A 15,143-nucleotide genomic window follows, 5' to 3' on the forward strand; every position below is an offset into this window, starting at 1 on the left:
CCAGATACGCATGCCATCTTCATACTTTTCAACAATCTCCTTTTTCAACTCCATGTGTAGAGACATTAGGTATTTTTGGAAGCAGGCAAGTTGAAAAATATGCAACTCCTTCGCCGGGAATCGAACCAAGGACCTCTGGAAATACGCACCCAACGTGCAGACCATCACACTACGAAGGTATGCCAAGAAGGCGGGATAAATACCTTATACCATGGAGATTCTAACAATTTTTTTTCTTTCCTTCACTTTCCCATTCATTTTTCTAAAACTCATTGCAGATTAACTTTCAAAAAATGTCAGCGAATAGACAGATAATCACTTAATTCAGAGTACCGCAAGTAGTACACTGAATAGCACCAAGATGCGTACTAAAGCTCATGGGTAGTTATAACATTGTTTCGAAAGAAGTAAATAATTGTATTGTTCGCAGTCGTGACTCATCAAAATTGAGTACTTTCTCCAAAGAGATATTATGTGTCACACAATAGCTTTTGCATCCAAACAGGACGTGTACAATGTTGGACGTACACCAAAGCGGAGGTATATTGAGGTGTCACTGTACTTTCATCACTGGCACATAGCGCCTAAAAAAATATTATAAGGAGGTTAACTGATCTGATTACATAGCTTTACAGTTAAAAAGAATTTAATCCTGAAACAGAATTAAGGATATAATAGTAAATAAAAAAAATAAGATTAAGTTTGTCTATAAACTGCAAAAATTGGGTTGCATTACATTGGTAGAAACTTCTCTTGCGTGAGAACATGTACAAGTATGATTATAAACTTCGATGTATCAAAACCATGTAATTCTATTTATCTTCGTGAAAACGTTTTCTATTTTAGTTTTCAAACGCCAACATTTCCGCAAGAAATTCAACCGAATTTGCTACTTTCCGTCTTAGTTTTATCACTCAAGGAAGAGGGTGCGTTTGATAGCCTCTTGGGTAGCACACACACTCTTTACGGCCTCTTAAAATCTGCTCTGCCTTAAGTCAAAAGTCGCAGCACGTGTGAGATAAATAGGTGTTACAAAAAGCAGTAGTGGTTTATGTGTTGAAAGTGGAAAAGTCACTGTGTTTGTGAAAACCACTCATCGATATTTAGAAAAGCCAATTTCGGAATTTATTAATGAATATTGGAGTGTTTTCACTTGCTTTCTGATTAGTTATTATTTTTACTATATGCCAAGTACTTAATAAAAATGCTGTATGTTTATTTTGCAGTTTTAACACTTCGGATACTAAGAATAAAACATGATTTCAAACCTATATTCTATCATCTATAGCTTCTTAGAAAATATATATATATGAATGAATTAGCTCAGGGAACCACTTTTTTAAAATTTAGGGAACCAATTTCGAAAAAGATTTAAAATGCCTGGACTATGTCTGCTAAAAGTATATCTAGTATATAAAGCTAATGAAATCTTTGCTGATTAAGAAAGATAACTAAAAATAGCTATGCTAACTATGATCTATCTAATTATGAAATAGGTATACTAGCCAAAAACTAATATGTATTAGTTTATTATAGAGTTTCGTTTAAAATACACAAAAACAGATGGTACCTTTGTTTTCTGAAGTAGATAGTGAGTTTCATAAATAGTTCTACCTCCCTCAATGACACTTGCTTGAATGTATTTGTTCGTAATCTATCAATCCTTTAGCCATCTCCATCACTGACATTGTTTGCGCAAAGCGCACCATAGACGATAGACTGATATTATATCCGCAAGAAGAGGAGAAGTCGAACCCACTTCTTTGATTTCGTCAGCCAAGTTTCATTAATTACTATACTGTTTAGAGAATCAAATGTTTCCATTAGAATTTAAGGAAAGGTTATTCTGTACCTTTTCCTTAAATACATAAGGAAAAGGTACAGAATAAGGAACAAGATAGTTTTGGCATAATGTCAGCCAACAGCAATTATTGCTGCCAGTACAACCAACAACAATTATTGCTGCTACGATTACCTATCTGTACTAGTTTTAACTAGATTAATTGCGTCCTCATCTACTTATATATCTAGCTATCTATGTATATCTATATATATCAAGAACTCATCACATCCACTATTGGCAGTCAAGGGAAAGTTTTCGTACGTAGAAATGAATTACACATGTTTTACATTTTAACTATAATAAATGAAACAACACTACAGAATTAAATATTGTGTGTTCGATTACATCCAAAATATTTAATGGAATTAATATTGGATAAAATAAATTCTTTTTAATAATAAGCCTCGACTATTGCTATGGATGTATTAAGCACGTTTTTTCTAGAATTTGATCATTATATTGCAATAAAAACTATTTGCAGCAGTCGATTTTATTAAAGTCAGACTTATGCATATTTCGTTGAACATAAATTTATTCCTTAGTGCCTAGTTGTAATTCCAGAATCACCAAAAATGAAGAGAAATGATTTGCATTTTATGAAATATTTTTTATCTCATTTATGTGAGTAGAAAAAGTGCACAGAACATGCACGCAGAAACAGTATAAAATTTCTTGTTTCCTCATGAGCATTGTTATTCGAAACAGGCGATGATAATAGTTCTTATATACGAGTATATGTTAAAATTATATCGTATATGTTAAAATTTAATTATTTTTCAAGGATTAATTTTTGTAAAATATGTTATATATTATTGTTGCAGGTTATGTGTATGACTTGTCCTCCCCTGAATCCTCCAGAGATTACGTCTACATCGATAAGGTTGTGGGTGATGAGATCGTTGGTGGGATTGAAATCAAGTCGTCGGAGCCTGACAATTCTCCTCCGCAAGCAACTAAGCACCATGTTATCGCTTTGGAGAGATCGGGCCCAAGCCCTTCCGGTAGCCTTAGTGACGCAAGCACGAGCGATGTCAGCAGCGATGATACAAGAACCGTGACTACTCCCCATTTCCTGTACAATCGGCTGGAATCTGATGCAAGCCCTCCAGCGCCAACGTCACCTAGTGGAGTAACTGTTGGTTACACTTATGAAGCATTTTTTATTACTGATGGGAGATCAAGAAGGAGGAAGAATCCTAAACAGGAAGACAATTTAGGGTCAACAGGAGGTGCTTTAGCTGACAGACCACGTTATACCTGCGGAGAATGTGGCAAACATTATGCTACATCCTCCAATCTGTCTCGGCATAAGCAGACCCACCGTAGTCCGGACTCGCAACAGGCCAAGAAATGTGAGACGTGCGGTAAGGTATACGTGAGCATGCCGGCCTTGGCCATGCACCTTCTCACCCACAATTTGAGCCACAAGTGCGCTGTCTGCGGCAAGGCCTTCTCTAGGCCCTGGCTGCTGCAGGGCCACATGCGCTCGCATACGGGTGAGAAGCCGTTTGGCTGTGCCCATTGCGGTAAAGCTTTTGCTGACAGATCCAACTTGAGGGCCCACATGCAGACGCACTCTGCCTTCAAACATTACGCGTGTACCCGGTGCAACAAGTCTTTTGCGCTCAAGTCCTACCTCAACAAGCATTACGAATCTTCCTGCTTCAAGGAGGGTTCCAAAGACTCAGTGAATGAAACATCTTCGACGTGCCATCACGTTTTTGACAACAGCGACAATTCGTCCGATCTCATGGAAATCGGTACATCACAAACTCCTTGAGGACTAATTCATTTGTTAGCATCAGGCAACAGTTTAGTAAATTTATCGTATTAGATAACAACATCTTTGGTAACATGAATGTGCTTAAAAAAAATCTTGAAATTTTTTTCGCCATTTAGAAATGCGTTCCGTTTAAAATTTAATTTAGAATTTCGGTTAAACAAATATAAAAAATTCTGAGCGGATCTAAAGCAAATAAATTAAAGAATTTAAAATTAGGGTCAATATAACAAGAGGGTTTCGTACTGTTACATAAAATAATTTTAGTAATAAGCTAAGTGCAAATACTATGTTAATTTTCTCATGATGAAGTAATCGAACTTTTGCCCACTATTTACATAATAATGAATTTTTTCATCATTGTTAATTAGCAAATTTTCCCAGTCCATTCAATGTATTCTAAATTTTATATGAAATTGGAAAATCTTTATAGATCTGTATTAGAGAGTTAGTGAGACACATCTTATTGGTTTTAATGAACTTTTAATCCAAAATAGAGCCACTATACATAGAGATGACTCCAAATTATTTAAATGTATAAAAAAGTTTTTTTCTTTAAATTGTAACTTTTAAAATTACAATTTTCATATATAAGGAGTTCAGATTTTAGAATTTTTTAATAATTTATTTGCTAGAACAATGACTATTCCATTCATGCCTGGGATGTGGATTGTCTGATATGTATAAGAGCACTAACACTTTTATCCAACACATTTGAGTTGGAAAGAAATTATTACTTGTCCCGCATTTATTTGCTTTTCAAAAAATTCATATATTGGAAAACAATAATTCTGACAAAACCTACTGGATTAAGGTTTGTGAACTAACAAACTGAAACTTAATACGAAATGTATAGTCACAACGAAAGAACTGTATTTTTGCTTCCTTGAAATTTGAGTACTTGTAGAATAGACAAATACTACTTTTCTGAAACGTAATTAGCACAAAACGCCAATACGTATGCAAACTGTGGAATGTAAAAATACATGCGATGTGTGATGTTTGGAAAAGGATTTACTATTTTATAGCGGGTACTTTTATGAAAAAATTGCATGTGTTCTGAGCTATATTTATATTTCAGGATGAATTTTATTACTTTGAATAATGTGTCAATATATGAAGATCAAGAAGCACAGTTATTAGTGAAAAATTTATGTTTATAATGATTTATTTTACTAAGTATACGTGAAGTAATTATTTAAAGGATATGCATTACGCACAGATTCAGAAAGGATGACTTCGTAACAAGAAAGCATTATCTTATAATTTAAAATTAGTAAGCTGACCATGAACTTAGTTTTCATACTTTTACTTTCTTTCATTTATAAGGCTTGCAGTAGGCAAATATTCCTTATTGTAGGTTAATATTTTATTGTAAATTCAGGGTAATTTTTAAACTAAGTTAAATTTTTCGTTTAAAAAAAAGCAAAAGTTTAAAACAAGTACTAAATAGTTTTTCCTATATAACAACATTGCCATTACCATATTTTAATTTTATCAATGAAATTACTTTAATAAAGATAAAAATGTTTTGAAGCTTTGGAAAGAAATTTATACATTATAATTATAATTACATATGACATTATTTCATAAAAAGAAATTTTATAGCTTAAAAGTACAAATAGTAAATAATTTAAAGTAAACCAATAGCACAAATGACTGATTAAATGTGCTGAATATCATGAATCTGAAATAAAATTTCCATTTTGCAAAACTGTTAAAAATTAATATTTGTGTTCACTTAAAATATCTCTATCGTGTAGACAATATGAACTCAGGCGCTAGACAATGAGAGGGTAAATAAATTCTCTACGTAATAGATGTATTATATGATGAATCCATTAAACAAGAGTTTTAATTGATTATTCAGGACGTGTTTAAAATGTTCTAAATTTACTTTAAATAAAGGAACATTAATGGCTGCAAATATGTAAACTAATGTTGAAAAAACAATATTTGTTCAATTTGAAATAGAAGTTTAATTACAAATTTTAAATTTAGTGTTAAAATAATTTCGTTTCTTTAGTAGATAAAAATATATAATTTTTTTGTCTTGAAAAATGACGACTAATTAATTTTCTTCTAAATGTGTTGCGATTTTTTTTCAAATTTGTGCTAGATTTAATATCGATTTTAACTATATAAAACTTATATTTAACCATAATTTAAGAAAAAACTGCAGTCGTGTCATTAACAACATTTCATCACATAATCACTTTTCTTATCACTATTACATGAAAAATCGTTAAATATTCCTCATTTGATTTTTATACTGCCATTTGAGCAAAATACATCTTATACGCTTAAAATAACATATAAGTTAAGAGTAAAAATTATTATCTCTAAAATATTCTGTAAGAAACATAGTTTCTCTAATGCACATGTAAATACTTTTAGCATTTAATAAACACGGAAAAATAAACATAACAATCGAGATAAAACTTAATGCAAGAACAGTATTTGTTTTCTTAGATAAAAACCTTTCAATTTATTTCCCGAATTAAAATTTCTTTTAAATATTAACTTTTCTTGCCACTTATTTTTAAACCAATTGTAATATATATCCTAGAAAATATGAATTAAAATTTTCCTGCTGTATTTCTTAATTATCTTCAGATTCATGATTATCCTAATTATGTTCAGATTATATTCAGATTCAGCTGTCCTAATTATCTTCAGATTCATGATTAAGTGATTTGAAAAGTAAAATAAATAATATGCATTTCGTAAATGTAACTTTACTCAGATAGTTTTATTTGAAATATTTATATATTTATCTTCTCGCAAAATTATTTCATTTTATTCGCATTTGACACCTTCTTAATAATAAGCAACTTCGAAATGTAAATAGTGTAAAAAATACGCGCGATATATTTAAAGAATGAACTAACAGTACAGATAATTTAATTTAACGGAGTTTCGTAATGCAGCTCGAATATTGTGAATACATTTTTTCTTCACTTATTTCCTCATACTAGTTTGACTACTTATTCATCTGTAAAACATGTAAATATGCATATATATATATATATATGGAAATTGTTAGACTCTTCAACAAATGATGTCTTTCAGTAAGAAAATGAATTTTTACTAAACAATCATTGATCCACTCTTGCTCTTCAAAACGGCTGACTTGAAAACTAGCAGTCCACGTATTTAACGTATATTAACTAAAATCGCCGGGCAATATATGCAATAATTTCTAGTCTGAGAACACCCAGTGGTTCTCAAAAATAATCGAGACCCTGTGATCCGACTCAATTCTTTAGCAATAATTTTAACATGCATCCTAAGTATTTTAATCACGCTTAATGTAATAAGATCTATGTAGTAATTTTTACTTGAAGAGTTTGTGTTTAAATTACACACATTTAGAGCATAAAATATTTTTATTCCAGTCATACCTAACAATTATGTGATATATTTATTTTGAAATGTTATTTGTTGTTATTTATTTTATACGGTCTTTGTAGTTTGTTTTGTAGTTTTTAAGACAAAGTGCCGTGTCATTTCTCAGCTACATGTAAATAAATACTTAAAGAAGATAATAAAATATAGCTATTCGCATAAAATTATACCATATTCAAATATATATGTATATATATTTTTAAATAATAAGCCATTTTAGGATAAGAAACAAACGTTCGGTGCTTAATAATGCTTATAAAAATGTGTTATATGTTAATTTAACGAAGAGCATGAATATATGCAAGCATTTATTTTCGGTTCTCTGTAATGTGAAATAAAATTATGTAAAAGTATGCATCAAGATTTACTGAACATGAAGTCAAACTCATAATGAAATCTCCATTGATTTCCTTCAGACACTACCAATAATCTCCTCAGCGGTTAACTGTTACATGTATATCAGTTAATTAATAAAAGAGAAATAATTGCTAAGTGCAAAAGTTTTAATAGTTAAAATCTAAAATAAAAAACCAGGATAATTATTTAATTCCTTTCAAAACTCAGAGTAAATAATGTGTATTCAATTCAATTTAAAACTTTAAAAATGGATTAAATCCAAAAGGGATTATATTCAAATGAGAGGAATTCGTTAATGCACATATAAGTGCAGTAGCTAGTAGTTGATAATAAAGTAATACTTGAGACTTATAAATTTAGCTCTGCAGATTTTAAATTTATTACGCAATACTTGTTGCTAAATTTCATCGTTTGTTGGATTTATATTGCAATGCAATAAGAGCTCAATTTATTATATATATGCACACACTTATTTATTTAAAGTTTAAATTAAAAGAGTAGTCATAATCGAACTACATGTAAATCTAGAAAATCTAGTAGTCTTTTCACATACAAGAATCAAAAAAGTAATAATTAGCTAGGTATTATAACCTGAAAAACAAAACAATTAGTCCAATTTTTAAAGTTAAATAAACATTAAACTAAATACAGGGATATTAAAAAAATCTGATAAAAATGTAAAGGCTATTAGAGGCGAACGATGTATCATAATTACTTAAGCAACAGTTTTTCAAATAACTGACGAAGTGAGTTCTTTCAAAATTAATGAAATCTGCAAATAATTCTATTAAAAAATATAAAATAATTGATATTATTATTTTGAAAAGGAAGGAGACATGATCTAACTGAATTATCTTTTTACTGGAAGGAAATAAATTTTAATTGCTAAATAATTAATTCAGCAGACAGTTGTTACAAAATAACAGAAAATATTTCTTACCGTTTCTCTCTGTTGAAGAACTTTATGCTAAATGATATTTAATACTTACAAATAAGCTTTGTTCTTTGATCTTTATGATAATAAAATGAAGAATCGAGTCTGTCGGAATCGAATGGAATTTCATGAAGAAAAAGAATGTACTAATTTTGAAATTGAAAGTTCATTCATTGCTTAAATTACTTCAAATGTCAATGTATTATGCTTGCTTGAATGCCTACTTAGAAAAAAAATTAGTATTAAAGAAAATAAATATTTCGCACTGTGTGAGATATGCCTAATAAAGTGCATATATTCGATGCACTAGTTATTATTTACAGCAATTGTCTTGAATAGTTTAAATTTATATAAATATTATGTAAATTTGCATTAATGAATTTAATGATAAATCTCGTTTTATTATTGTTTATTCTGTTGTGTTTCCCTAGATGATATTTTTCTTTAACTTGTTATACAAAACTGTTTTAAATTACATATATAAAAATATTATAAAATATTTATTTTAAAGCTTTTATGTATCCAAATTTTATATTTTGAATTTATTATTTAAGAAACTGTGATGTTCCTAATCATTTTTAACATTTTACAGTACAAGATAATTCATTTCACGCATAGTGTTTATTTTGTGCAGTATTTTAGATCTGTTTTTATTGCTTGTAAAACAATTTATGCTTTACTGTACTTTTTAGAGATAACCATGGATCAAAGAAGTGTTTACAGGTATGATTGTAGCAGCTAAAATACTGTCATATCTCTGTATATTCGGAATTTATGCTCAGAAGTGAAGTCATTATCTTATGTTCTTCATGAATACTGTAACATTCGCCATATATCGTAAGCTTATTACCAGTTAGTTAAACAATTCCTAATTTATTTTCCATCATTACGACACGATTTGAAACTGCGAAACATTTCTTTTTATCAGAAATTTTTTTTTTTCAAATGTTAATCAAAAAAGAAAAAAGTCTCACATTATAGCAACTAAAACAATTATTTGCATTCCCTTTATTAAAAACTTCATCATCAAATGGACTAAATTATTTTATATAAATAAATAAAATCTTCAAATTCTTAAGTATAGACAGATAAGTATTTATTATACATTTTGGTTTTTCTCTAGTGAGTTTGTCCAACACAAAATCAAGCATTAAAAGATCCCTTTGAGTGTAAATATCTCAAATATTTGATATGCATTGCTGGATGCTTATAAAAGCAATAATAATTAAAGCAATAATTTTATTACAACGCATACTTAAGTAGTAAAATTTATTTAAACATTTTTACATTACAGGAGAGATAGGTGAAAGAAGTTTTATGCAAATATAAAGCAATAATTCTGCATGTATATTATATAAATATCTATCTATCTATATCTATATCTATATATATATACATACTGTACATTAATAGTTCAAAGTAAATATGCGGAACTGTATACAAGAATGCGCACGTTAAGTTCTAAGCAATGATAGCGAGCACAATTATGATCCATATTGTAAGATAATCCTTGTGGAAATAAGGTCAGAATATTTTGACATTCCACTGTAAGATATAGCTTCTAGATGCCTTTGAAGCTTGTAACAGCAATATTACTGAAACTTTGTACAAAAAGCAATAATAGAACTAGAGCAATAAGTGTATCATAAAGCAATAAACTGAAGATTACGAGTAGAACTCAATCAACAGTTCATACTCTTTTCTTCTCTTGCCATATTATGAAATGATGAATGATATGCAAAGATGAATATACTTGTAGATGATAAAAAGTGATAGATTTTGTAACTATTTTAAAGGGCGTAAAGTCATAAGCCCTAGAAATGTGAATCAAATATGTTTTCTTTTATGGCAGTGATATTACATTTGATTTATGGGTTTTGAAAGGTATTTATTATACGGATTTGCATGGAAATGTAGATGGAAAATGTATAAATTATGCTTAAGTAGTTGATAAGCATAGTGATTAAATTATATAATAACAAATTGTCTTTTTAATGCCTGAAAAAATTGTCCGTTTAAAATAATATGCCAATATTTTTTGACAATAAGAAAGCTCAAGCTTTATGAATACAGAATACTAACAAACAGCATGAAACATTTCTGTTTTAAGTATTTTAAATTATTCTCTGTTTGAAAATGTTTTTTGAAAAGAAGTTGGTAGAAGAGTTAATGCTTTTAATTTTAGAATTTAGATTACATTATCACCGAAGAAAGTACCTAAAACACGGAACCAGTACTGACTGGCAATGTGCAAAACCCAGGTATATTGACATTTAGCTTTTAACTATTCATATAATTTCAACCGTGCATAAATTCATCATTACATGAGAATTTAAGGTACAGGCATTCTTTGTTTTATACGTAAATCTTATGGAACATATTATTGTGAAAGAATATTGAATTGCTTTCAGAAAATTTAAGACTCTATTGTTTTGAATACTGGTCTTGAGCGGATAGAAGGATATTGATGTAACTTAATATTTTCACAGTAGTTTTATCTGATATGAATAAGCACAGTAAATAAATATTAATATTAAATTCATTATTATATTTTCCTATTAAATTCACTCCCCAGGGGAAAAAAGATCACTGAATTGGTGTTCATTTTGTACAAAATTTTTAATTAGTTTATAATGAAATTGACATAAATTCCTTTTCAGAAGCCTTATAATTTGCGATGTTTCATACAAATGAAGTATTCATTCCACTCAAAATAATCTAATTATCATTTTTTTGGGGGGGAACGGGATCATACATGGATAAATGTTAATTGCTAAAATGTATTTACTAATGCATTTTAATTATTATTCAACGTAACCAATCGTTTTGATTTGTCAATCAATTTGAAAATGAGGCTTTCTAATTAAAAAAAAGTAATATTAAATGTTTGGTAATAAAACAGCATGTGAAAATTTCAAAAATTGTGAATATTAATTTTTGATATATTTTTCATAGGCAATTTTTTCTGCTGCACAGTAATTCTTTCCGAAGTACACTTGATTTCGGATGATGAAAATACAATTGAACTATAATTGTCGTCCTTATTATCTTATTCACTGTTAATTTAAATTTTAATTTTTGTGTATGTATAAATTTCCTTATAGAGATTAATATCTTTATTAAATAATTTCTCTCTGTAACAGCAAAATAATCCATCAAACCTTAATCTAATAATTTTATTAATATCCTCAATTTTTTTTCTACATTGTTTTGTAGTCACGGCAATATTTTTACAATTTTTTTCCCAAATACTGTGCTTGAAATAAAGTGTTGCTTATCACATGAAAGAAAAGGTGCAGTATCCGTGATACGTTAGCTGACAGATGTGCTTGAATCCTAAATGCACAAATAAATAGCAAATATCAAAAATCGGAATGCTTGCGTAACAGGTTAGATTAATTGTGAATTAAAAGCCCCAAAATGAAATTACTATCAGGTAGAAATGAAAAGACTGATTTACATTTTATTTTTATTCAGAAACATTTGCAAAGAATTTTGCAGCGAAGTTCAATTTTTTTTTCAGTTAAGAATAATTTTAAATTATATCTTTCTAATACTAAATATAATTTTTCAAAGGATGTTAAAATTCTCATAACTTATTACACATATGAATGTATGTAATAAAAGTGATTCCTGTACCCCAAATTTCAAAAATATTCATTTATTAAAAAATATTTAATGAATTTTGTTTTATTTGGCTAATAAACTGCCAAAACATGGATTTGTTCCTAAAGTTAAGACTGTTTGTGTAATTTGTATTAAACTGCTTATATTACTATTCTTAATTTCAAGAATATCCAAAAACAAAACTATGAAATACTTAGTTATTAAGAAAGATGATCAATATGGAAAATATCCGTGTACAATTCTGAAGTATTTATTAAATTTAAAATATTTACGTAAACTTTTATGCTGGGATTACAATATGTTTAAAGCCTTAGTTATGTCAAAAATGCAAGTAATGAAGCTTTAAAATTTGTGTTACATTCCTAATTTAATACATTTTTAGTTAAAGAAATGCGTAAGAACTACATTAATGCCTATGTATGAATTTCTCATAAGAAATCCAATTACAAACTTGTCTTGAAGTTTAAAAATATGTTTTGAATTTGTTTTCCTCTTCTGAATTCTTCGACATTGAATAACATTGTACAAGGATTTCAAAAGACTATAGAAAATACGCATTGCTTTTCCCCAGCATTTGCATAAATAAATTACTTGTATATGCATTTACATTATATTTCAGCAATACTATTAATCTTTCTTTCTGTACTTACATGCTCATTTTATGCAATAAATGCTTTGGAATAAAGTAGAATTTTATAAATATCTGATTATTTTATTGTGTTTTTCTACCAAACTGCACATATTTAAATGATAAAATATAGTTATGTTTGTATTTCTGTTTAAATAAATTTTAATATAATAATTAATGACATTTATTATCAAACTATTTGCAATTAATAACGTTGAATTGGATATTTCTCCTATTCTATTTGATTATTTATATTATTTGCGGTCTGTTTTAATCGAAGACAATCTAGTCTTATTTTTAATCTTTGTTTGATAGGATACATTTGAAAAATATACATGGCTTAAAATGCGGGGTTTTGTTTTATTTAAGGGCAAAAAATTAAAAGAAATAATGCTTAAACGATTTTACTTATTTCTAAGTTAAAACTATTGTTTACTAAAATGTCACATGACCTTACCTATTTTATTTATTTTTAATTTTACCACAGAAAATAACTTTCATTATCAACATAAGGCAAAAAATGTGTTTAGAAAACCTCTCAAAATTACTTGTGGATATGAGATAGTTGTCTAAAGGTTACAAAGTTAAATTAGCAGCGTTATACATCAGATAAACTATATTGTAATGTGTTTCACAACGCCATAATTCCTTGAATATCCACCCTCTTTTTTAACTAATTTTATCGTCCAAATATTGAGAGAGAAACTTATAAGGATAATTTAATTTCCAGATGAGGGCATTAGAGTTAGAACGTAACAAACAAAAATAGTCATATATAAACTACAATCAACTATCACAATATAATTTCTTTAAAAGAAACCCGTATTCCAACAACAATACATAGTAATATTAGCATTCAATATCTAATAAGAAATTTTCTTTCCTACATCCCTATAACTTGAATATCATCCGTTGTTGTCGTGCTCTCTGCTATATCTTAGACCTCAAATAATCCATAAATAATTAAAGAAGGTGAATGTGCAACTGATTAAGCGAAATCATATGCTGAATGTCAGTTCGTGTTTGCTTCATTGTGATTTGGCGGTTCTTGTATTAGGCTGGCATAAAGCTCAACAGTTAGAAGGGGAATGTTCAATGTGACTTTTGATAACAGTTTGCGAGGGTTGGGCTTTGTTAGAAAAACGAAAGCAATCACTACGTGGACGAATCTATTTTAAAATTTAAGGCACCTAGTTCCCTGAACCCATGTAGAAAGGGAAAACTACTTGAATATTATAAAATTTTCAGAACCTAGGTCTAAAACACTACAGGGAAAACAAACCAGGTAATAGGATATTGCTTAACTTGATTTCTTGGCAACAGAAGTGTAGTTTCATCAAACTGAAATAATGTATACAGTAGAAACTTAGAAATTAAAATTCGTTTCAGTAGTTAAAGGGGTAAGCGAATTATTTTTTCCAAGTATTTTAGCAATGCAGGTCACAATAAATTCATGCAGATAGTTTTGAATCCTGCAGATGTTACAAAGTCAGTTTTAAGACAGATAGATAAAAGTCATTTTAATATTTACGCAAAACTACATTTGCTATGTATATTTAGAATACGTTATTCAAAGAGCAGAGGTTTCCCTTCTTATACGAACTGTCCTCGAATTATACAAATTGTTCTCAATTACACGAATGGTCCTCGAAAATTTATAAATGTAATTTCATCTTTTGTTAATAGTAAAAAATTAAGTTAAAAAAATCTGAAAGGTTTCAAATTTCAACTGTCATCCAAAATGTTTTGTTACGGTTTTTTGCGATCTCGCTGAGTTCGCAGTGTAGCAATCTGCTGTTGCACTCTCTCCTGATAATCCAATTTTATTTTTGTCTTTTAGCTTTATTATTAAGCATCATTTTCTTTGCTCTTATGCCATATACAATTCAGCAGCAAAACTACAAAGTATATAGCAGCGGTTCTCGACCTTTTGACTAATGCGTACCATCTAAACAAAAATTGAAAACCTTTAGTACCACTAGTACAAAGTACTACTACTACTACCAACTCTTCAACAAAGTTCAGATCGCATAAATTTACATATGTTAGAGAAAAACCCCAGTCCTGATATTGGGGTATTTAATTTTTGAATTTAATAGTTAAAAGTACTTTGTTTCTTTGCTTACCACCTATTTTGCTCTTGAGTACCACCGGTTGAGAACCCCTGGTATAGCATATCTTTCAACAGCATATCTTTATAATTTCAAATAGACAGTATCACGCGCTGGAGATAACGATGTTTTAATCCCCCACAAAGTTGCCACTGCTTGCTTTCAAATCGTCGAGTTTTTTACTCAGAAATTAATTAAAGTTTTGTAAAATATGAAATATAAAAATTTGAAACTCAAAATTCGAGGTTCCAGGTGACCATGTTTGGGTGGAGGGCTACGTTATTCAAAATTTGATGGCTCTAGCTGTCGCCTTTTCGCATAGTGCGAGGACTGTACGAAATGTGATACGTCATTTTTTGTTATTCAACGCAAAATGCCGTTTCGAGACTAATACGCCATTCGGGACTAACGTCCCTTTTGGGCTAATAAATGAAAAATTTAAAAAAAATAAATTT

General features: G+C 29.1%; 1 protein-coding gene across 1 annotated transcript in view; it reads left to right on the plus strand.

The window, feature by feature from the left end:
• LOC118185120 (uncharacterized) overlaps positions 1–12,656 on the plus strand; it is a 112,229-nt gene extending 99,573 nt beyond the window's left edge. The window contains exon 2 of the mRNA XM_035354923.2: positions 2,665–12,656. Coding sequence (XP_035210814.1) covers positions 2,665–3,623 — 959 coding nt within the window. The 3' untranslated portion in view covers positions 3,624–12,656. The remainder of the gene's footprint in view (positions 1–2,664) is intronic.
• The last annotated feature ends 2,487 nt before the right edge of the window (positions 12,657–15,143 follow it).

This window comes from Stegodyphus dumicola, chromosome 3 (assembly GCF_044657685.1).
Source record: "Stegodyphus dumicola isolate Sdum_Otavi_A_Nest chromosome 3, ASM4465768v1".
Taxonomy (NCBI): domain Eukaryota; kingdom Metazoa; phylum Arthropoda; class Arachnida; order Araneae; family Eresidae; genus Stegodyphus; species Stegodyphus dumicola.